This window comes from Pyxicephalus adspersus, chromosome 6, assembly GCF_032062135.1.
Source record: "Pyxicephalus adspersus chromosome 6, UCB_Pads_2.0, whole genome shotgun sequence".
Lineage (NCBI taxonomy): Eukaryota > Metazoa > Chordata > Amphibia > Anura > Pyxicephalidae > Pyxicephalus > Pyxicephalus adspersus.
Genome location: NC_092863.1, coordinates 25,683,195 through 25,708,451, shown reverse-complemented (window position 1 = coordinate 25,708,451; position 25,257 = coordinate 25,683,195). Strand labels below are relative to the sequence as shown.

Sequence of the window (25,257 nt, the reverse complement as noted above, 5' to 3'; positions counted from 1 at the left end):
TGTACGACCGGCGGAAATGCGCTGACAACTTTCTGGCCTTCAGCAACAGCAGCTGGAGGCCTGGGTAATTCCTAAGGAAGCGCTGTACTATCAGGTTCATGACATGAGCCAGGCAAGGTACGTGTGTGAGTTTCCCACAACGCAGGACTGCCAGCAGATTGGCCTCGTTGTCACACACAACCTTGCCTGGGAAAAGTCTGTTGGGAGTTAGCCATATGTCCTCCTGCTCCCGCAGGGCACTTAGAATGGCTGCGCCCATGTGGCTGAGGGAACCCAGGCTTCTCAACCTCAGGACTGCGTGGCAATGTCTGAATTGTGCACCGAAATAGCAAACTGCAGGTTGTTGCTGGCGGTGAACAGATGCTGCCGAATGGGAGGTGCTGGGTCTCCACGGCAAAGTGTCCCTTGAGGAAGAGGTTGAGGCACAAGAGTCAAAGGAGGAGGAAATTGCATGGCGATGTGCTCTGGGTGGAGGTAGGTATGCAGGCCTTGCTGCAGCTGTATCTTCCCCTGCTGCCACCAAAGTTACCCAGTGAGCTGTATAGGAAATATATCTTCCCACTCCATGCTTGCTCGACCAACTGTCGGTTGTCAAGTGCTCCTTGCCAGAAACTGAGTGCTGCAGGGTCATGGACACATTGCTCTGCACGTGTTCATTCAAAGCAGGAACACATTTTTCTGCAAAATAGTGTCGCTTAGGCATAACGTACTTTGGGTTCGCGCAGAGGAATGTGTAACGGAACGCATCGGAGTCCACCAGCCGGTAAGGGAGGAGCTCTAATGCAATCAGCCGTGCAATTGCTGCATTGATTAGCTTTGTTTTGGGGTCATTTGGGCCATATTCCCTCTTGCGCTCCAGCATCTGGGGAATGGAATGGAAGGTTGGATGCTTCTAATGCTAACCACAGAAAGATTGGATGATGGGGTAGAAGTTGTGGGGGATGGCAATGATGCCTGGTCTTGACTGCTAGCAATGCGACAAACAGCAGCCGATCTGAGTTGGAGCTCCTGCTCACCGCTGGTGGAGCCTGAAAAAGGCAATGCTCTGCTACATGCCCCACTCAAATTGCTGGCAGCAGCACGGGTACCTTTGGTGGCAGAAGGAGGAAAGGCAGCGGAGGAAGATCGAACAGTTTCAGCTTGCTTCTTTGGGGGAGGTGGTCGCACAGAGCTCTGTGCTTTGACCAGGTGTTCCCGCCATGAGTGATCATGCAACTCGTTCCAAGTTTGGGTTTTCATTTTTCAGTGTTTTCATCACTATTTATATTAAAAAATTCCCACACTGGCGAACATCTAACTGGGCCGAAAGGTGCTCTGGAGCTGGTGCTCGTGGTGGCGGTCCGTGGTTGTTGAGGCATAGCTGTGGTGACAGCTTCCGATGATTTACGTCTATGACTTGCCTCACTGGTACCTAAAGAATGCAGAGTGTGGGCAGCTTTTACCCTCTTCCTCCCTCTCCCCCTTTGAGGGCGCTCTGTAACCTCCTCCTCCTCTTCTTCTTCCTGCCTATGATGATCTCTTTGTTTACCCCAAGTCGGATCAAGGACATCATCATCATCATCAGAAGAGACAGTTTCCCTTTATGTGCCGAAAGGAAGCAGCGGCCTTTTGGAGCCAGTTTGAATTGGCTCGTCTGGCTCAGAGTTTTCTGGTGAAAAGTAAATGGGGGAAAGCCTGTGAACTGACTCTCTTTGTCAGATGACTGAAACAACTGAGCATCTTAAAGGAATGCTTGTAGCTCCGCCTCTCCAACCCCTCGGTGGGACTCCTCTACATACTGCTGTACATGTGACTTTCCAGCCGCTGATGAAGAACTAGGAGGAACAGGTGTATCATGGACTGTTTGGGGCACCTATAAGGCCTGTGTCTGGGACTGGGATGAAGAGGGGGTACAATCACTTGACCCAGGCTGGGTCATGTACTCCACTACGTCTTGTTCATGGTGTGGCAATAATGGACGCCCACCACCAACAGCAGCGCTTCTTGTTCTTGCTTGTTCTTGTTCTGGGTCTGCAGCTAAAAAGAAACTCATACTGCTTTGCTTGCCACCCCTGCCAAAGCTGCCCTTTCCTCTTTGGCCAGACATTGTAGAAATTTTTTTTTGTGGCTTGACACCCTGACACTGTGCACGCAGTCAGTGAGGGGACCCTGCCTCTGGCTGCGTGTATGTAACACACTGACTAACTATCTATCTATCAATGTATTTATCTATCTATCTATCTAACAGTGAAACACTCTACCTATCTGAGTACAGTAGACTTCAGGACTGCACCAATACAGTACAATCCAACAATCTATCTGACTAATAGTGTGACTGTGACACAGTCTAACAAAGTAAAGCCTATTTTTTCACTTTGACAAAGCAAGCCAAGCAGCACAGAAATGTTGTGATGCTAGCAAATCTCTGTCAGGCGTGGTAAATGCAGGCATGCCCTGGCCTTATATAGGCCATTGGCTGCCTGTGTGGCATGCAGTGACAGACAGACAATCGGCTGCCTGCCACAACAAACATGGAGGGGAGCATCCCTGCTGTTATTGGAGGGCCCTAGGCATCATGGGGGAGGTCCCCAGGCATTGTGGGAGGGTCGAATTCGGGGCTTCGAATCCAGCTAAATTCGGGTCAGGTCCACCCGAATTCGAACGGTCATATTTGGGTCGAACATTAGGACGACCCGAATTCGAACAACAACACTACCTAGCAGTGATACATAAAACAAAAATTATGCAAATACTTGTGTGCAGCAACTTATGAATAGTATAAGCTTTAAGTTGCTAAGAATGGGTAGACAACAAATATATTTTAAGTGTCGTAGGTAACTTTAAAGGGTTAATGTTATGTTATTAAACAAATCCAATGGTGTGACATTACTGACCTATGGCTCTGGCTATACTGTTGATTGACGTGTGTCAAAAAGATAAGATTGATAAGCATGATAAATTACATGTCATACTTTAGTTTTATCAATTTTAATTTAATGGGGCCTGAACTGTGGATGCTCTGTCCAAAAAAGACAAGCAGAAAATAAAGGACTAGTCTCTGTTATTGTTTGTAGGCTTCCTGCAGCTGACCTGCAGAAAAGTTGCAGTGTGATATTTGTATAAAAAGGGACATTGGGATGAGAAGGTAAAAAAGTTAAGAGGGACGGTTTGTGAGGGGCCTACAGACTAAAGCTGCGTACACACTTCCAATTTTTATCGTTGGAAACGAACGACGAACGAACGACCGATTGGCCAAAAATCGTTCGTAAAAAAAGTAACCAACGACGCGGGCATAAGAATTAAAATTATAGACACGGTATACACAGCCTGATGTTTTTGTGTCTGGCAGGGTGTGCTTGAGTGGAGACCAATAAAATCTCAAGACTTTCCGAAGCAAAACATACAGCTTTTTGTCAGTCGCAACTCTTCCTCCAACAGAACCCAAGAATGGCTAAAAACAAAATCTTGAACTGAGTTTTCCTAATTAGCACACAAAGAAACCATTCCTTTTCTTTTCTGACGTGACCTTCTGTAAGCCCTGAAATGAACCCTGTTGATCATCAATGGATAGAACTGAAACATGCAGTCTGGGGGAGGTGCTCCTTGAACTAGACACAGCTGTAGCAGTTTGTAAAAACAGGTAAATACGTTTTATTGAGGGCTACAGGACTCACATGTTTGCAGTGATTGCCTCTCAGGTTGTACAACTAAATATTAGGTTAAGAAACTGTCAGTTTTAAAGACAATTGCAGACATTTTGGTGTCTTATTTTTGTGCACGTGTAAGTGTTCATATATAGGTGTATTCTTGGACCATTGTAATCTGTCCTAAATTGATTCCTTCTAAGATATTTGAATGTAGATTGTGTGTTCTCCTTGTTTTTTGGCTTTCAGCTACAAAAAAACTGTGTACATTATGGCAGGGAAAAGGAATAGCCTGACCAATAGGAGCTAAACTTCAAAATTGGTTACAAGTTGCTAGCAGTAAGAAGCTTTAGGACATTACAAAATATGCAAATACACATTTGACTAAACCTACTGTGGCATTTCTAAATGTTTTCCAAATGTCTAAATGCAACCTTTGTTTAGTGATTTTTTTTTAATTGCAGGAAGTTTTATAAGATAGACATAATAAATGGCCTTAGATATCCCTATATTTTAAATTATATGGCAGCTAAAAAGTTACGTGTCTCTATATTACAGCCTTCAATGGCTTGTTGTTTTTGTATGAATGCTACAGCTATGTCCACTTAGTCTCATGTGAGCTTGTGTTTCTTCACAGCATTATCGGGAAATCAAGAGCTGTAAAAAACAAGTCTCAGGAAAACAGCTTGAGCCCCAAGCATTGCAGAATTTATTATTGGCAGACTTCCTGTAGTGAACCACTCCCAGGATTTTCTGGGAGAAATCCCCCAATAACTTCTTGTGAAAATCACCAGTTATGATGACAGGACAATAAAACACACAGACAGAAGGGGAGGTGACTGTAACAGTGTGCAGAGTTCACAGAGGGGGAAAGAAAGTCTGTTTTACTCTGCTGTGTGTATTTTCCCTCACTAAGAGTTAATCGATATACCTCCCTTTTCGATGACATTCCCAAATTTTTTCATAGAGTGTAACAAAAGAAAAAAAAACATGAGGAAATCCATCTGCAGATAAGTGATGTATCTCTGAAAGGGGATTGTTATTCTTTAATCCTTACAATAAAGGTAATCAGCAGCTGTTAGTCAGTGTTGTATGCTAGCAGGTGATAAGCGTTTTGTTATTGTGGCAGGAAACCATCAAGCTTATGCACACATGATTTTTCCCACCAGCGTGCCACCTTCTGTTATTAGAACTGTCATATTCATCATGTTGTGTTTCTAGGCAAATGGCTGGCAAGACACTTCTCAGCTCAGTGTGCCACACTTGTTTTTCACCACCTCTCAGGCCACCCCCCCACTTGATGTTTAGACACATAGAAGAATACAAGCCCCATAGTAAAGACAGCAGGGTGTGGTTTTTAGAACAATATGTATTTTCTTCTTGGCTAATCCTGAATATGGTACAGCCAGTAATCTGAGAGGGGAAACAAGCCAGCAGGCATATTTTCCTGGCCTGTGTGTTTGTGGCCGGGCATGGTAGTGGTTACTAAATAGAACAAAGAGAAAAGGCGGCATTCCAGAATTATTATCTAAGCTTGGGAGGTGCATTGCCTTTTCTTCCTTCCATCCCTAAATATATGCTCTTCTTAGGGGTATTAGGGCGGGGTAACCCAGTCCTGTGTTCTTGGGTCTCTGGCAAATCTTTTACCTAGGTTAGCCAGCAAAAACAGATAGCTAGCATCTGCTTCTACTAAGGCTGCCTGGGATTTTGTTTTCTACATCCCATTAATTTCCTTTAGTCTGCCAGTGCTGTTCTTATGTTCCCCTCTGTCTGCACTTACAAAATGAAGCAACCATGAAAGACTTCAAACAAAGGACTTTGCTTGGGAAGGAAGAATCTGGATCTCTTTTTGTCCTCATCAATCAAGACAAGCACTTGAAAAATGCCAGAAGGCTTTTATTCTTTACTAAAATATTCAAATGTTCAAAAATACACAGCATAAAATGTTTATTTGTTACGTTCTGTTGATAAAAAAAATACACAGAACCAGGTTTGTTTAGTTCTTTTTAAAGTATTTTACATTACTTCCCCAATACACTTTACCAGACTTCTGAAATGTACAACATGAATAAAAAAGCTAAAACAGTTTTTTTTAAATAATTTTTTGAATGGTTAAAACCCATCAGTTTCTTTCATTCTGTGACTTGTTCAGCAAAACTTTCTTTATGCCATGTTTTGAGAACCTGTTTGTTAGAAGCCAAGGTGAAAAGGCCCCCCACCCACTTCAGCCCATGAGCTGTGAACCACTTTAGGGGATTTGTTTTCAGGTTTGGTAGATCTCCCCATTACCTCCTGTTCCTGATACAACTCAACAATTTTGGACTGCCCATCACTTTCTGTATAGGAGACCATGGTCACCAAGGCAAATAGAAAGGGTAAATCTCCCTGTCCAGAGGTTCTAACTCGCCTAGTTAATAAGAGAAGAGAAATGTGTTCAATATTATATCATTGAATAATTAAGGCAACTAAGATAACCACTGTTAGTAGAGCTATGAGGGGGTGCTGAGAAGTTCCTGGCTTTGCCCAGAAAGAAGAGAGCCAGAGCTATGAAATAACAAATTTATTCAACATATTCCCCACTGAGACTGATGCACTTGGTACAGCGTAGTTGCAGCTTTTCTAGACCGTTCAAACAAGTCTTTTGGTTTGGCCGCAAACCAGCTCTCAGCAGCATCTTTGATGTCAAGTATCTGGGCTTTTTGCGGATATTCACCAGTCCTCATTAATCAGTTTATGGACAGCATCTCAGGTTGCCAGGTCATTTGAGGTTGGGGGGTACCCACTGTGGGGCTCATCTTCAACTGTGAAATGGCCAGTCTTGAAACGAGATATCCAGGTTTTGACAGTGCTGTAGGAAGGACACTTCTCCCCCCGTGTTTGTGACATCTCTGTGTGAATGTCCTTTGCTCACTTTCCCTTGAGAAACAAAAACTTCATGATGGCCCGTATCTCCAACGACGTGAAACTTGCTTGTGCCTCTGCCATCACAGCTTCTCACTAAAAGAAAAAGTTTTAGGTTTTAAGAATCGCAAAGACCTGATATTTGCACAGTTACATACTAAGATATTAGGTTGTCATATGCCCTCAAACTAATTTTTCTATTTCATCTGGAAGGGGGCAAAGCCAGGAACTTCTCAGCACCCCCTTGTACAGTCTGGTTTGGAAGGTACCGTGTCTCATTGAAATTGGCTATATGTAGCTCAGTTCAGCGAAGTTTTTCACTTAAAGTAAAACTCCAACAAGTTTAAATTTGGGTATGGAATTGTTATGTAATTTATCAAGTTACTGCTGTGTGCTTTTTTAAATATCTTCCATTCACACCTTCACAGATATTTTAGCCCTTTGCCACACTAAAATTAAAATATACTAATAAATATTGACTTAAGATTTACTTTTAGGATTTCAGAGGCAGAAGAAGGAATAACTGAAACAAAAGAGGTTCTAAAATTTGACAATGTTTTCAGGTATTTGAAGATGATTTTCCTTTTGACCCCTTGATGTTTTAACAAAAATTATTTACTTGCTCCATTTACTCACCAAGGGAAGCCCATCTCTTTTAAATCCCACTATTTTATAAATACATCCATTCAGATTGGTTCTGCCCTACAAAAGAAATGCATCTTTGCCCATGCACATTTATAAAGTAATTAATTCCAAAAGACAAATCCCATAGATAACAAGGTTTACCTGAGTTTAGTGGTTTCTAACAGCATAGAAGAAACTGTTAGCAGGCTGCCAAGATTCTGCAATTATGGAAAATATTAGAAAAAAGCGTTGATTTCACAGCACCTGTTGTGAACGTTGTTGGTTAACTTATCCAAAAAACAAACAAACAAACATTTAGCTACAGTGGAGATAAATAAAGGCTTGTTTCAAAGAAATTTGAATGTAAATACTTTAGTGTGCAGGGTCTAGACACATATTTACTTTGAAGCAGGTGTTTTAAGAATAATAAAAAAAACTAAGCAAAAGACAAATATAGGAGAAAATACTATTCATTAAGACAGTGTCCCTCTAGTCCAAAGGATCAAACCAAGAACACCATACAACACAAATATGTTCTTGTACTTCCTTTATTGACTTTTAGCATTACCATTACTATTCCACAATAAAAATATCATAAACAGCGTCTCAGGCCATGAAAAACAGAAAGGTTGTGTCATCTGGAATCAATGAGCACATTAGGTGCAGAAATCGAATTAAAATTATCTTAACAAATGAGACATTCAAGGATTCATGGTACATTCACAAAAAAAAAAATTGAACAGACATGTGAGGTATTGGGTGGTGTCAAAATGTAAACAGAAAAACAGACATACTGTTTACAAAACATGTTTATATAGTTTTTTATGTCTAAACCTAACAGGTCATGTAATTTTACTGCCTTATCATTTGTTTGATATGCTCCATTTTATTTGAGGCTCTAAAAATCTTGGTTGTTATATAGATGAGGTATAAATAATACCAAATAATATTATTAAGAATAATAATAAATGCAAAAGTAAAAGCACCATCCATACTGGACAAAAAGGGCTAATTTGCACTGGAAAGCATTCACTTTGGCTCAAACTACCAAGGCCTACATATAACAGGGTGAAGAAGCTATTCACTTGAAAAGTGGTGTAATTGATATTAAATTAGCACAGATTTTCTGATCACCCTATTAATAAAAATGACTGTCAGAGGAAAAGACTGCTGTTTTTCCACCTGATCACCGCTTTTATATTGAAAGCTCTTGAATTCACATGTTTAATTAACCATATTTATACAGTGGTAATTAGTCTGAAAACAAATGGAAAATATTTTTCTGGTATACACTTTAAAAAAAAAAACAGGCACTTATTTGTTAAAATGTGTATTTTGAATAAGTTTTTACTGAATGAAAAGAAAATCCAAAAGTAAATCCAACCACACGATTACATTTTTTCTGCAGTCTAGGGCTAGATTAGATAATGTTTTTCCTTGGATACTGTTACTGTAAAAACAACTTTGGCAGACACGAAGTAAGTGAACAGCAATTGTAGACACAACTGAAACAGTAACAAGTAATAGTTACAACCATTGCTTATTTTATAGAAAACAAAACATTATTATTTCTGTCTGTGTCTCTTTATATATTCTTGCATTTTCTTTCAGGTAAAACAGACATACCGAGGAGAAGAACTAAAGGCAAATCTCTCTAATGGAACCCCAGATAGAAAACCCTTCCATACTTCCATAAAAAAAAAAATAAAAAAAAAAATAAAAAAAAAATAGCATAGGCATGAACTTGGCAAAGCAGGTCAACACACCTAAAATACAGTATACAGAGATTATTTTTCAATACAATGCAATGGGCTTATTGGAGCAGTCCTAAAAAAAAACAATGAATTCTCTCAGGTCAACATCTTCATGTCTTGGAGCATCCATGACAATGCGTTGTCAACAGATCTTCACAAGAATACTTCGCGATTACATCTATAGCATTACATACAATTTTACTTTACAGTTCATATACCATATTTTGAATTATTCATGAAAAACTATTTAAAGATAAAATACATTTCCCAAGGAGTCTAAGCTGGTCATACACTGGTTGATGGGTGCACAATTGATATCAATCACTTACCTGTTTGTTTTGCACTTTTTGACCAGAAGAGCTGATATGCAACTGAGTGTTCCCCAATGTGTACACTACAGCTAGCATGGCCGTGTTGTTAGTGTAAAATGTGGGGAGAACTTCCATTGGCTAGTGGTTGACAGGTAGTGTTCCCTACTGCAGTGTTTTTCAACCTTTTTTGAGCCACGGCACATTTTTTACATTAAAAAAATCCTGCGGCACACCACAAATCAAAAGTGTTACAAAATTACACTTTGTAGCTAATTCTCACCTCTAAAAATAAACAAGGCGCTTGAGCTACCTACTGCCACCCACTGACATGGAAGAGTATTACATTACTCTGCCAGTCACTACAGCACAGGCACTCGACAATGATAATTGGATAATTTTCCACGGTACACCTGAAGATCTCTCACGGCACACTAGTGTGCCACGGAACAGTGGTTGAAAATCACTGCCCTACTGTATGTAGAATAAACAAAAAAAAAATGGGCATTCCGAATCAATATTTGATTGATTTATAGATTAAAAATTGGCAATACCCTTATTTTAATAAATTAACATGAATTAAATGTTTTAACAAATGAAATAAAAATATCTTAATAGTCTGTTCCTAATTGCAGGAGATATGATCTTCAATAATAAAATATGATAAAAATAATAATAAAACAGGAATTAAGTAATAAAAGATATATCACATACCTAAGTATTTGTAGTTCCTGTTCAGAATTTTTAAGTTCATCACTAAGGCAATGCCATCGAAAGAGAGCTTTTAATTCATGCTGCTCCCTAGCTTCTACATCTGTGAGCTGTTCAGAAATAAAAACATCAGAGTCCTGGTCATGACTGGGTATTTAGCAATGCTGTCTTCTATGTTAAAGTTTAGATATAAAAGTGTTTAGGACATTTACAACAATGTCATTGTTATCAATATAACGGAGCATTTACAATAACCATAAACTTAACACAGGCTTCTATACGTACCATTAATGGATTGAGGGACTCTACACAGGTCACAAGTGTTACAGGGTCATCTACACTGACACAAATGTAATGGCCGCATGGAATCCAGGAATTTACAAATACAAATGAACTTTACACTGGCTACCAATGCCCCTGGCATTATGCGGGTTCAGTGCAATTTGCTCCTGTTATATTGGTGATTAGTGTAAAATCCTCTATTACACTGGAAGCCTATGTATATATCCCATTACTTTGGGGGCCAGTGGGAAAATTAACTCATTATATGCTCATATGGTAGTCAGTGAAGGGTCCCCTAACATTGGTGTTAGAAGACCCCTTATACAATTGTGTCATTTGGACATGAAGTGAGATAGGGTCCGCTTTTTTAAGCATACTCTCTTCTATCAATTAGGATATTAGAAAAAAAGCAGAGAACACACAACTCAAGATGAAGCAAAACAGAGTTAGCATGACCTCAACTGCTTGATAATCTTTTAAAAGAAAACTCACGTTTTAGTAACACTTTCTGAATAAAATTGAAATAGCTGATTGTTTTCATTCTCTGTACACTGCATTGTGACATTATTGTTGTGTGCAAAATGAATCAGTCAAAATCTACATTTCCTGCTATTACAATTAAAAGCAGAGTAAAAAATACTGCGTTTTGTATTTATAGCACACAATATCACACTAGAATATAATGGAAACAAATTGTGCAGTTAAAGGGGAGAAAGGTTGGAGCCTTACATCGATTCATCAATAAAATGCGTGTACGCTCGATGCACGTACGTACGCACCAGGTCAACAAGCTCTATTAGCAAATGCAAAGATGAGCAAAGATCTTGAATACGCCAATTAAGGCGAATAATTTTAAGCTGCACGATTCAGGAGTAGATGTTAACCTCAATGGTGAGGTGATAGCAATTGATTAGTGCACACCTGCGCCCTGTTCTGTTCACATTTCTAGTTCATTTTACAGGTCAGTTTGAATCTTTAATGCTTGATGTTTTTTTGTGTAAGTGCTACTTTTTTGTGTTACATTCTACTCAATTACAAACTTGCTTCATTTATAGTTCCATTTGTTGCACTTGTTACTTTTTCTTTTGGTTGCAACACTGCAAACTAATTTCTATCAAGCTGTATATATTCATTAGTACTATTTTACCTGGACTGGTTTGTGTGTAAATGGAAGACAGGTAGTGGATTACCTGAGAGATAGGACCCTGCGCCCGTGCCTGCGATTAGGAGCAGCGGCGCCGCCATGGCCTGCAGTGCTAACAAATAAGAATACCCGGTGTTCGCGTATGCGTCCCTCGACGATTCCTGATGATGTCCATGCATGCGCCCGTCGATGGGGGTCGTAGCGGGAAATTCAAATAGTTTGTATTGGATTCAATACAAAGTCCTGTATCCAATACAAAATATATTTATGTGGTTTTGTCTATAGGTACGTGACGTTGGACTCGAATTATTGCATTTTCAGTATTTTTTATTTATTTATGTATTCTTGTTTAAGCTGATTTTTGTGTTTTTTATTTATTTTATTAAAAGTAATTTTTTTTTTACATGATTGTGTGTTTCAAACGTTTTTTATATTCATGATATCTACTAGACCCTTGTTCTGACATGTTTCTGTAAGTTACAGGTCTACAATTTAAAAAAGAAATTTCATGAAAAACAGTGTACCGCTTTTGGTACAGAAATCCAGACATCAGTGAAACGCCCAGGTGGTTAAATAAGCTCTGATGGTAGCCTGTTTACATTCTGAACCCAGCTGGGTTTGAGTATCAGTTGGAAGATTGTACAGGTTGTGAAAAAATTGTCTAAACTAATACGCTACCTGTTCAGGAGCATGCATGGGTTGACCTGTGTCATCCAGTACCTCGTAAATTTGGGTGGCAGCCTTAGAGTCTCTCAGAGCCCTGGATAAAAATCTCCCGCTTTTATTACCACATTTGTAGTATAATTTGGTATGGGAAAATAAAATTCTCTTGGCTTTACTATCTAGAATTTGTTTGAGATCCTGCCTGGCCTGGGTCAATTGACATTCTAATAGTTGCATTTGGGAGAATTTATGTGCAACTTCGAGGGATGCAATATTGACCAATAGCTGTCTTACCCTACTCTCTCCCTCTTTCTTTTTAGCTGATCCCAAATTTATAAGTTCACCTCTCAATGTACATTTGTGTGCCTCCCATCAATAAACTGGTTCTGTGTCATGGCAATTATTGTCTACAAAATAGGTGTGCAATGTTGGTTCAATTGACTGCCGAGTAGGCATATCATTCAAAAATGTTATTATTATTATTATTATTATTATTATTATTATTATTAATAAACAGGATTTATATAGCGCCAACATATTACGCAGCGCTGTACATTCATAGGGAATTTAATGTTGGATTTAGTCTCCAATTCCAAGCTCTATGAAGCGTCTGTGATTTGTGCAAGGAAAGGTACAGCAGAGTATGGTCAGAGTGAACTTGAACTCCAATTTCTGCTCAACCTATCTGGAATAGATCTGCTTGACAGACAAAAATATAAATGGTACATGTGTACTTATTGTGAATATTTTTTGTAAAAGGTATAGTCCCTTCCACCAGGGTGTAAGAGACGTCATGTATCTACCAAATGCAGTGATTGAAGTAAAAGTTTTGTTTTCCGCAATGTGCGGTAAGCTATGAAGGACTTGCCATTAGATGTGTCTAATTCAGGATTTAGGTGGATGTTAAGTCTCCCTCTCTTTCAGTAAGGAGATAACTGTTTGTAAAAATGGTGCCTAACCAGTATTTGTAAAATACACATTCGCTAAGATCATGGTTTTGCCTTCTAAGTTCCCACACAAAAAAAGGAACCTCCCACTGGGATCAGCTAACTCTTTCAGGAGTGTAAAGCCCAAATGTTTACTCATGAGTGTGGTTATATCTTTAGTTTTAGATGAAGGGACAGTAGCATGGTAGGCCTGCGAAAAGCAGGAGTTGTTAAGTTTTGGTATGTGCGTACCTTTGAAATGCGTCTCCTGTAGAAATACTATGTCTGCTCCAGATTTTTTAAGTTCTCTCTGCAGAAGAGATTTCTTTTCGGGAATAATGAGCCGCTTTTCATTATGTGAAAGTATTATGGTGTCATTCGAAGAAATGTAATAGAACTTAGGATAAGTCATGGTTTCTAATTCATATCTGTGGGGTTCCCCCCTAAACTATACTCCTAGGGGTCCAGAAAAAGACAGATGAAACTAGCTCAGCCCATGGTGTAAAATATAAGAAAAATGCATATAACATGTATAGAAAGGTAAGAAGGCACAGCAAGTGGACCCTATTTGCCAACCTCACCTATGGTGCAATAGACAGTGCTCATATCCATGTTCATTAAACCTAGAAAAGGGTAATCAAGTCGCAAATCTGTAAGATTATTTTTGCAAAAATTAGTGTGCCTCTAATAGGTAAATATCAAACCTCAAATCAAAACGCATAAAACATAGGTTATTACTGATCTAGGCCCACCAACTTATAGTTCAATAGAAAACCTCCTGGTAAGCTGTTGTCTAGTTAACTTCGATGACTGACGATAGGTGATATCAGTCCCGAATTGTTCTAACAGCTGGAAGGACCTGGGACCCCCATGCATTCCCCCATGGCAGGTGACGTTGAGGAAGATCCTGACAAATTGCTTAAGGTCGGTGGGAGAGCAAAATCTGCATACCATTCTGGAACCTCCACTATTGGAAGTTGTAATGCAGTACAAAAGGAAACCAAGTCATCTGGTGTGTGAAAAGAGTGCTGATGGCCTTTCCACGCCACTTGCAAAGAAAAATGGAAAACACCAACGATATGAGATTGCTTAGCAATGTTAGAAGTGGGAGCAATGCTCTCCTGTGATTCAAAGTAATAGGAGATAGATCTTCAAAAAGGTTTATTTCCCCACCATTGAATGTAATGTCCTGATTTTTTCTAGCTGGGTTTAAGATTTCCTCCTTCAACGGGAAAAATTGTAGGCAACATATGACATCACGTGGTGGAGTGTTATCTGGCCCCTTCTGGTGCAGAGCTCTGTGTATACGAACAAATTCGATTGGTGAATCATTAGGACGCTCTAGGATATGATTAAAAAGGGAGTGCACCTCAGATTCCAAATGATCTGGAAGCACAGTCTCAAGAATGCCCCCGATTCTAATGTTCCGATGCCTCCTTCTATTGTCCAGATCCTCCACTTGTCTGTGCATAGTAATCAAATACATATTATGTGATGCAACAATAGATTCAAGACGACGAAGCACTCACAGCTTCCTCCAAATGGTTAGATAGGGAGTTTATGTCAGTCTTTAAATCAGCTAAAGCAGCTGTGAAAGTGTGCTTTATATCAGCAGCTACTGTTGATAAATCATCCACGGTCAGAGGTCTTACCGAGCATGCATGCCGCCTACCTGCTACACTGGCACACAAATCATTAGAATCCTCCTCCCTCTCTCCGTGTGCCATCTTGAAAGATTCAAGATCTTCAGCTTGCGAGCGGGCTGATGGGCAATTGGCATAATTGGGAGCCCAGGTCTGTGCAGGGAGGCTTCGCTGCCGATGTTAACCTTTTGGATGCTGTGAAGGTCTGCTAAAAGCATAAAAATCCTGTGCCTGTGCACAGCAGTGTGATTAAGCAGACATGCTCCTCGTGCGCCAAGCCACGCCCCCCCACTTTGTATATTTTATATATACATTAAAGGACAATTGCTCTTTTTTTGAAAAATGTTCATTTTTTATTGCGTTTTTCCAAATAATAAACAAAACAAATATAAGAAGTATAGGTAGTATAAGAAGGTAGCCAAGAAATACAACCAGAATAGGAACCAGAAAACATATATATGACTCTTGTAAAAAGTTACAACGTATTACAGATTTGAAGTAAAGTAATAAAACACAATATACCGTATTTTTCGCCGTATAAGAATATATATATATATATATTTTTCGCCGTTGGAATATAAGACGCACCCAATTTTAAAGGAGGAAAATCTAGAAAAAAAAGATTCTGAAAGATTATTCCCCTTCTGATCACTCATGTGCCATTCATACCGGTATTCCCCTTCTGATCACTCATGTGCCATTCAAATTCCCTTTCTGATCACTCTGTGCCTTTCAAATTCCCCTTCTGATCACTCTGTGTCATTCAAATTCCCCTTCTGATCACTCTGTGTCATTCAAATTCCCCTTCTGATCACTCTGTGCTTTTTTTCCACTGTACGGCAGTTAGGACAGGGAACAGCAGGGGGCGCTGTCCTGGCTTCTTTCACTGCAGCCAGGAGACACACGCAGGATCGGGTATCGGGTGAGTATCCTATTTTATAACACATTTGTCGTATAGGACGCACCAACTTTCCCCCCCCCAGTTTTGGGGAAGAAAAAGTGCGTCTTATACGGCAAAAAATACGGTAATCCTTATGGTTAAGAGGTAGCAATAAAACAGAGCGTACACATCTAACGAGACAGTTGTCTAAACGTGAAATTTCTAGGCAAATCAGGAAGATAACAAAAACCTTTGTCCAATAGGGCCCTATGAACGGACATGTTCAGAAAATATGGTATAAAGTGCCAACCTTCTATACCACATCTCCAACACACATTGCTAATGTTCAGGAATAAAGCGTGCAATTTTTTTGGAATAAGGTACCATTGCATAAGTATTTTGTGTGCATTTTCTTTATATATAGTACAAATCAAACTCTTACAGGCACCATCTCATATGATTCTCCAGATTTCCTTAGCAGTCTGATCTAGAATTTGGAGTGCTAAAAGTGAGTCAGCTTTATTGCCCTTGTCATAATATCGTTGTTGGAGGTACATCAGAGACTTTTGTACTTTACCTACAGCCAGCTTCCTTAAGGGTATGCCTAACATCTACAACTTTACAAAGTAAAGAAATAGTAGGGCTAGCATAAAGTGACTGTTCCAATTGTTTCAGGGACTCCTCAAGTTGTGCACGGAGGGCCAAAGAATTCCTTTTAAACTTAGCAGATTCCGCTATGCAATGGCCCCAAAATACCGCTTTATGGGCCTCCCACAACATGGAGGTTAGTGCGACTGAATGTGAATTTTCATGGAAGTAAATATCAAAGGAAGCTTGCAGGGCCACTTTGGTGTGGGGTTTTTTAAGCAGAAAATCATTGAGTTTCCAGTGGCATTTTATCACTGGAATTGTACCCAGTTTCACCTCTAGAACTATAGGGGCTTGGTCAGTCCATGTAATAGGGAATATATCAGAAAAAATAATAGCCCTCAATGTGGAAATGTCTACAAAAAAGTAGTCTAGTTTAGAGTGTGTACAATAATGATTAGAGAAAAAGGTAAATTGCTTATCCATGGGATGTTGAATACCCCAACCATAGTAAACCATAGCGATGAAGGAGGCGACTAAAGCTAGCTGAGGGTGAGAGACAGTGTGAGGCCTAGTGGTAGCAGCGAATGGGAGCCTGTCCCACTGAGAAGTATGAGGCAAATAAAATCGCCCACTACAAGCAAGTGGTTATGTGACAATGAAGATAATTTCTAAACATTTAACTTGTGCCACATTGCCACAACCTCCTTTGCATCTAACCAACCCTGCAAAATAATAAACTTACCTTCTGGGTCCAAGATGGACTTGTTGACCAAGAAAGTAGTATGAGCATGAATAAGTATGGCTACCCCAGCTGAGTTGCGCTGAAAACACATTCGGGTATTGTCGTTTAGCAAAGTTAAACGTGCCCGTCTTATCCAAGTGTGTTTCTTGAAAAAAGGCAATGTCAGCTTTTTGGTGAGGACAATTGTTCCTAATGGCTTACAGTATGGGGCTTGACAATTAGACAATCCAAATATCTGTCTCACTGTTGGCAGATAATCTTCACCCAAGTTATAGACACTTTTTAAAGCTGTTATTCAAGCAGCAAGAAATTATATACAAAATTGCACATGGGTCATTTGGAAAGAAGCTCAGTGGCTAATACCGTGTTTCCCAGCCAGGAGACTTTATGCATGTAGCTATGTGGGGTCTTCTTCCTACAGGGGAGAGATTTTTTTCCCAGAAACATAATGGCAGGTTTATTGGTTTACCCCAAATTGGCCTTCAATTTTTTTAATTACCTATGGGAATGGTAGGCACACTAGACTGTGAGCTACTCCAAGTAACAGTTAGTGACATGTCTATGGACTACTTAAAGGACTGTTGAAGATGTTCACACTATATAAATGCATAAATAAATTCAGACATTGTTGTGTCCTGTAAACTTATATTTATTTAACAGTGAAGTACTGTATCAAAGTTTACCTTTTTATGGTTGCATAAACATTTCCAAGGCCTATTTGGGCTTGATTTTTTGAAGCTCACCTAGACTGGAGAAGATTGGCTGTCATGAGTGAACCTGGGTGATCCAGCAAACCTGGAATTGATTTCATAAAAATAATTTATTATTTGCAAATGTTTTCAATCATTGACCAGATCCATTCCAGGTTTGCTGAATCACCCAGGTTCCCCCATGATAGTCTATCTTCTCCAGTCTTGGAGAGCTTTAATAAATCAGGATCTATGTGTAACTGAGTTGTCCATCCAGCTAACACACATATGTTTTACTGTGCTTTATAGTAAACCCACATTTACCCTACTAAGTTACATTAGGTATTGTAATTCCTATTACCATCATATTATCTCCCTATCATAAATATTACACAGCTCTATGCAGAGTACACTAAGTATTGTTTATTTTTAGCAGTATTCCCTACAGATTGGCTAGTTATGCGGCAAGGAGCCTATAATTCAGTGAAGATTAAGACTACACAGAATGGAGATCCAATATAATGAAGTTATGATCCAGCCAGTCCTATTATGACTGCCCAGCAAGGGTCCATGAATGACCTGTGTGGTGATCATGGGGGTCAGTTAACCACTTTTTCAATTTAGCCTGCACAGCAGAACATCTTGCATATAATATCACAAGTCATCACATCTCTTAATAGAAAGGATACACAATCCTGCACACCCCAAACCCCTGATCAATTGCATACCATACAGCCAGATGTTAAGGCTAAAAAGAAAAAGCCCGGGCACAGACTTCCACAAGAAAGCCAGGGCACTCACTAAGAGACTCTTACAAAGAGAGAACAGTAAAAAAAACTTCTGAAGAGATCCTACCACAGAGTGTGTACATTAAAGAGGGAAGACCTTATTCTCCCTCAGATACTCATTGGTCTCCAGGCACTATAACCTTTACCCCACCACCCAGATGGACAATAGACCCAACAGGACATACGGATGTGATCACTGCAGACAGTGTGGGTGGATTCTGGATAACCAAGCTTTGAACCTTCCTAATGGTTCCATAATAATCTTACCTACCATGTCAACTATCAGTCTCTAGGCATAATATACTTAATTACATGTTCATGTGGAAGGGTCTATGTAGGCAAAACCAAGAGAGCCTTTATACAAAGAATGTACAAACATATCTATTTGATCAACAATGGCAAAATGACAACACCCACCAACTTTCATGTGGGTACTGAGCATAGATTTAATGTGGATTGTATCAAATTTGCAGCTTTAGAACACGAGAAGATGGGACGTCAACAAGAAGCTTCTTCGATGTAAGACTACATGGATATTCTTACCTAAAGCCAACCACTTTCCAGGGCTTAATGAAGTGTTCAGTTTCAAACCTTACCTATGATTTAGTTGTTACCAAGTGATTGTATTTATTCATCCATAATCACCACAAGGCTCAATATTAGAGTTGTCATACACACTAGCAGTGTAGAGCTTCCCTAGCATTGTTAGATATACCCAATTTAACTTGTGTTACCAAATAGGGTCAGGAGTATCGAGTTAATGTCATAGATGGAAACATACAAGAATGTAATTACAAACTGGGGTTTTATACCCACTACAATATTCCTCAATTAAGCATAATATATTGCGATATGGTCTCCACAACCAGTTTGGGTTACTAATAATATTTTTCATTTTTTTTTCTAACATTGTTTGATTGAATGTATTGTAATATGTATACAATGTATGTATATATATGTATGTATATATATATACAAGGAAAAATGCACAGACAGATTAACAAATGATATAACCCTTGAAAAGGTTGAGCAATAGAAGGGCAGACACGGAACGTCTCCAAAAAGCTCCTACCAACATTTAGAGGTACCTTATTGAGAAGGACAGTATAAAGAATGAATTAAATAGATTGAAATCAATTAATTGAATTCAGACCCACAGTGATTTTAGTATAGTTACCTAGATTTAACTGTAACAGGTTTAATTAATAATAATATTGATAACCTATTTCAATATCTATAAATCAAAAATAAATAAGAATATGAAATGTAGGTACCTATGTGAAAATTTTGTTTTGATGCTTCATATCATAATTGTCATAAATTAATATAATAAATAATTAAAATCAAGTAAATGTGGTTAATTGATTATTTTAGAGAGGTGAAACTTGATTAAGGATGCAAATAAAACTATGTTTGCTAGTCATACATAATATCATTATTAGTTGTTTAGTTTCTGTATAAGCAAAAGTCCATTTAATGGATTAATGAATTATCTACATAATACTATTTAGTTGTTTATTTCTGTCAAAATTAATATACACAGCTTTTTCTGATTAAAAGCATTATTTAACTAATTATTCAAACATAGAGCATATTCAGATTAAAAAGAAGGGCTTACCCATATATCCCAGGGAGCCCTCCCCTCCCAAAGATGGAGAAAAGTTTACAGAATGGTGGTTTATCTGAGCCTATTCAGTGAGGCCAAGTGTGTACATATGAATATCACCCATTACCAAAAATAAATTAACCAAATAATGTGCTTGCAAAATAAGGAATAAACACCAAAGGGTCTTACCTGTCTTGTAGAAAGGTTTGAAAGACAGAGGAAACAAACAGAAAAGATCCTTTATGATGACTGGAGCAAGAGGAGATGCTGTCCATGCTATTGTGACACTTATGCCGGTGTCCTAACAAAAAAACTTACCCGTGAAAAATAACTGCCAGGGGTGGATACAATGACCTAATCATCAGGAAAGTTTCACTTTCACTTTTCGTATGAATTCAGCATGTCATCTATTGCAGCCTTACATATCTCCCTGTACAAACCTCCATATCTCCTAACCAGTATGTCCTACCGACCTGAAATTTTCAGGGTACACTCCTATATATGCTTGTATTGATACACCTATTCATATTAATTCCCTATATCCTTACCCAAATGTAATTTTGACATTATTACACATAGGTAAAATAGATGTGTAAAATGAAAGGTCATTTACTCATGCTTTCTCTATTTTGATTGTTTGAAAGTAAAGATATTGGCAAAAGAGGCTTTGTTGTAAGAGACCACCTCTCTTTCAAGAGCTCAATGTAACTAAGTGGTCATTACAAACAATATACTGGTAATTAACTTTGAACTTTCTCCATCAGCTGCCTTTTGATTATATCAATGTTCGCTATGAAGGGAATGGCAAAATTAATTTAGCAGGTATTGTTGCAGTTCATGTGTCAAAAAACTTTCAAAAACCTTGCAATTAATAAGTAGCAAATGAAAATTAAAGAAAAAAATCAATTTTCCTATTTTTATACTCGTTCTGGGTTAATGACAGAAAATACTGAAGCCTGTAAATCAGCTAAACTGGCAGGTAACAAACCTTTGCTGAAAGAGATGGAAGCAGTGGCAAACTACACATCTATCTCTCACAGGTTTTCTTCCAGAGGCAAGAGAACAAGAATACAGAAAAGTATAAGCACTAAGTAGCAGGAATGTCTGGATAATAAAACGCTATCAGCATCAAAACAGCTTTCTTTAAATAATATATTTATGATTTAATATTCCCAAAGAAATCTAAATTTTATGGCAAATCCACAGCATTAGCTTATTTTTGGCAAGAAAATAATCACATAAAAATAGTCCGAGTCATGAATAAATAGATCATCACTCCGTGTGGTATTATTTATCTGCTCCAAGTGTTCTTGGTACCAATAATGACTACTGAATGGCTCCTGTGCTATTGAGATAAGAGAAGAAGTTTGGGTATCGGCATACACTGTGGTTCTCTTTATCATAAATGATATAAAATATGACCTAAGCATCTGAAAGGCCGTATAAACACATTTTAATTTAGGCAACTCTTTCTGATGTGCAATCAAGCAGAATATTATATTACTTTAACAGATCAGAGCATTTAAAAAAAATCCTGTTCTAAAGTTATTTGAAAATAAGAGTTCACTAAAGCATGCATTCTGAAGAAAAATAATCATCATAACACATCTCCTGAAGGAGGGTGCAATGAAAATTTTTGTATTTGTCCTAAATTGGCATCCACACTAAACGTTTCTCTCCTACACTTGAAGTGTATGACCTCTAGCAAAGCATGGCTTAAACATCTTGATATTTGTTGTTGTAGGGGAAGAAAATCATCAGATATCACAGATTATAATAGCAACAAATTGAAACAGGTTTTAGACTTGTGGATACTGGGGGACGCAGCACTTTGGTGGTGAAGGTTGGGAGGTGGCATGAAGAGGAAATGTTTTAAGTAGGAAATGTTTTAAAGCTATGACTTCAAAATTATGTCATATTAAGGCTTTAGCTAACAGGGGACACAACACTTGTGAAGTGTTGTGAAGCTTTGGAAGTTTTAAATAAATGTTGTGATTAAAAAAATATATGCCATAATTAGCAAAAGGTAATATTAAACACTTGACATCTATTTGACAGCAGTTGTAGGTTGGTGTAATCTTTTCATATTGGCTTTTTTATTTGAACTGTTCAATTAGACACAATCCTTGCCCCAGCAATACAATACTGTGCTGGCATGAAAAAAAAACCAAAATTCTTTCAGTACCTAATTTTACTATGCACTCAAACGGGATAATGTGTTTGAAACCTTTGGTTTAAGGCAAAGGCCCCAACCCCCGATCTGCCGTCTGACTACGTCTCCTTGAGGCATCACAGACTCAGGGAGGTTGGCAGGTTCTGGCATTATGACGTCACTCTGGGGAGAAGTTTCTTCCCCTTTGAGTGACACATGGCTGCCTGCGCATGCTTACATTATTATTATTATTATTATTATTTTTACACAGTATTTAGATAGCGCCATCATATTACGCAGCTCTGTACAAAGTCCATAGTCGTGTCACTAACTGTCCCTCAAAGGAGCTCACAATGTAATGTCCCTATTATAGTCATATGTCATTAATGTAGTCTAGGGTCAATTTTTTATTTTTTATTTTAGGGGGAAGCCAATTACCTAACTGCATGCTTTTGGGATGTGGGAGGAAACCGGACTACCCGGAGGAAACCCACGCAGATACGGGGAGAACCTGCAAACTCCATGCAGATAGTGTCCTGGCTGGGATTCAAACCTAGGACCTAGCTCTGCAAAGGCCAGAGTGCTAACCCCTGAGCCACCCTACTGCCGTGCCGTGCTTTTAAATGCTAGTTCTGCACCACATGAATATTTTTTATCAACCTATTTCTTATCAAAAGCTGTTGTAGATGGATGTATTACTGCTGATATTCATTTGTTCATTTATAGAGTGGCATAATGTAACTCTATCTCTATTTAAATGAGTTTTAGAAAAAACTTTACTTACCCCTCCCCAGGGGAGTGTCAAATGCCTGGTAACCCCCTGCAATCTGGGATTCCTTTCCCTACTTCCTTTATTACTATAAGACCCAGTAGTTATCTATGAGTCAGAGAAGGTAACCACAGTGATCTGCAGAGGACTAGAAATTTAAAACTCTCAGAAATGTGGATATCTGAGGATACTTCCTGGAGACAGGGTTATCAGTGGTGTTGGTGGGAGGGCTAGGTGATTTTTAGGGAGGACTTTGGAAATGAAAAAAGTTATCATAATTCAGTCATGCTGATAATAGTATTTTAGAATATTACTTTAAAATGATTTAAAAATATACCTTTTGAACTTTTGCTGAAAATACATCTTCTAAATGTGTAGCAAAGCCTTCACAAATCCATTCTTCTGTCCAATCACGTGCACCAATTGCCAACCCAAACCAAGCATGTGCGATTTCATGGCTGACACGTGTCAGGCAAAGCTGCTTTCTTCCAGACAGGACACTCTGAGACAGATAGATAATGTGTGGGCTGGATCATAAAAATAAAGAACAAATTACATATTAGGCAGCAGTCTTGTTGTAGCATGAACATCTCTGCTATTATGTGTTCCCTATTTGTTATGTCTTAATATTATCATCAGTATGTGGATGCCAGGTTCTGACAAGCCCTTTGCAGCACAGACATCCTTAATAAAGTAGAGGACACAACTCTTCACTGTCAAGTAAAAAATATTATTATTTAGCATTCATACAATTAGAAAACAATTTCCCTTTCACAAGATACACAAAGCACTAATTAAACCCTGAAAACTAAGTGAAAAATAGTCTGGTTAACAGAAAAAGTATTTGTATATAATACAGTTTTCCATATGATTTTACTTCGAAGTACAGAGTTTGCCAAAATAACAATTAATTGATGGAAAGTTTCTACAGAGCTGCAGTAATTGATGTGTAGTAGCTGAAAAGCATTGACTTTTTAAAAATATATTCAACATGCATTTCTGTTACAACTTACATGTTACCTTTGTCATATTTTGATGAAAAAAAAAACAATTTTCAGATATGGAGTTTTACATACTATTGTATGTAAAAAAAAGTTGTCAAAGATTGTCAAAAAGACCACTTAACATACTTGCTGCACAAATGCTGAAAAAACATGAACTGGCCACACAGAAATAGATATCACATCTGAGAGAGAGGGAGAATATAAAAAAACATAATCATTATGCAGCAGGAAGCAGAGCCTGCAAATGTAATAATATATGGCAATGTGATGAAATAAGATATATGGCAACTCTCAGTACATTCATATTTATATATTACACCCCAAAATTAGGTTTGAAAGCTAAAACATGCATTGATAATATTTATAAATATTTTATTATTTAACAATTATGTGCTACCTTGCTGATTTTACGAAAGCGTTTAAGATGTTGTGCTCACAGAACATACAGGGCTTTCTAATAAGAAAGCCTAATACTACCACCTAATTCTTTTAATGTTTCCATCCAACAAAAAACCCACATATTTCTATATAAGTTAAGGAGAGAGGGGATTGTGTCTTTAGTCTAATATATATAACTAAACGTGAACGTGATGGATTGTATGTAATCCAATACTTTCAAATGAAAAAGAACAATTAGTCCAAAACAAATTAGATTTTCCTGCCTTCCACAACTGCACAAGCTAGTTTTCTGCACAACTGCACAACAAACTGCACAAGCTGTTTGCTCTAATAACATCTACCAAAAAGTTCTCCAGTAAATTTTAAGCTATATATATAGATTGCTATTGTGATTTTTATTATGGTTTCACATTTATTTTAAATTCCCATTTTCATTTACATTTTACTGCAAAATCACAATATACACTCTGTGGGCTCAGATCTGAACTTGATCTATGATCTTGATCTATGAACTTGATTTATTGTTGAGACCAAACAATCTATGCTAAATATAACTAAGCAGGAGGGAGGCATTATATCCCCCCAGATTGTTATGTCTATTTTACCTTATCTCCTACAAATATCCATGTTTATCTGTTTAGTTTTAACACCCTCAAAGCTGAATATGCACACAAGTCCTTTTTTTGTCTTTGTGGTACTCTTCAGGTTTTGTACATCATATCATTATTATGTGCAGTGTAATAAATTCATAATCACTGCAGGTATTTAAAACCCTGAACAGATGTGCAATGTCAGACTGCATCCTATTCTATATACTTTACCCTTTGTTACTAAATATTTTCAAGAGGTAAATGAATCATTGCTTTTAATACCAATACACGTGTCGTATAGGACATAATATAGAAGTAGACAAGCTGTAGACACTTAGCTGTGCTTTTCTCTACAACTATATACCGTATTTTTCGGACCATTAGACGCTCCGGACTATAGGACGCACCAGGTTTTCCGCACGGGAAAACAAGAAAAAAAAAATTCATTTGATTTCCCCTGAGATCCAG

The 25,257-nt window shown here is 38.3% G+C and overlaps 1 protein-coding gene across 15 annotated transcripts in view; it reads right to left on the bottom strand.

Moving 5' to 3' along the window:
• The window catches only part of AOPEP (aminopeptidase O (putative)), a 404,684-nt gene that overhangs the window by 263,652 nt on the left and 115,775 nt on the right, over nt 1–25,257 (bottom strand). For all 15 annotated transcript variants that reach the window (XR_011921333.1, XR_011921334.1, XR_011921335.1 and 12 more), the window contains 2 exons: nt 23,134–23,323; nt 9,925–10,031 (listed from right to left, as the gene is read on the bottom strand). Coding sequence is in view for 10 of the 15 variants with exons in the window: in XM_072414973.1 (XP_072271074.1) it covers nt 9,925–10,031; nt 23,134–23,323 (297 nt within the window). In the remaining 5 variants the exon portion in view is untranslated. The remainder of the gene's footprint in view (nt 1–9,924; nt 10,032–23,133; nt 23,324–25,257) is intronic.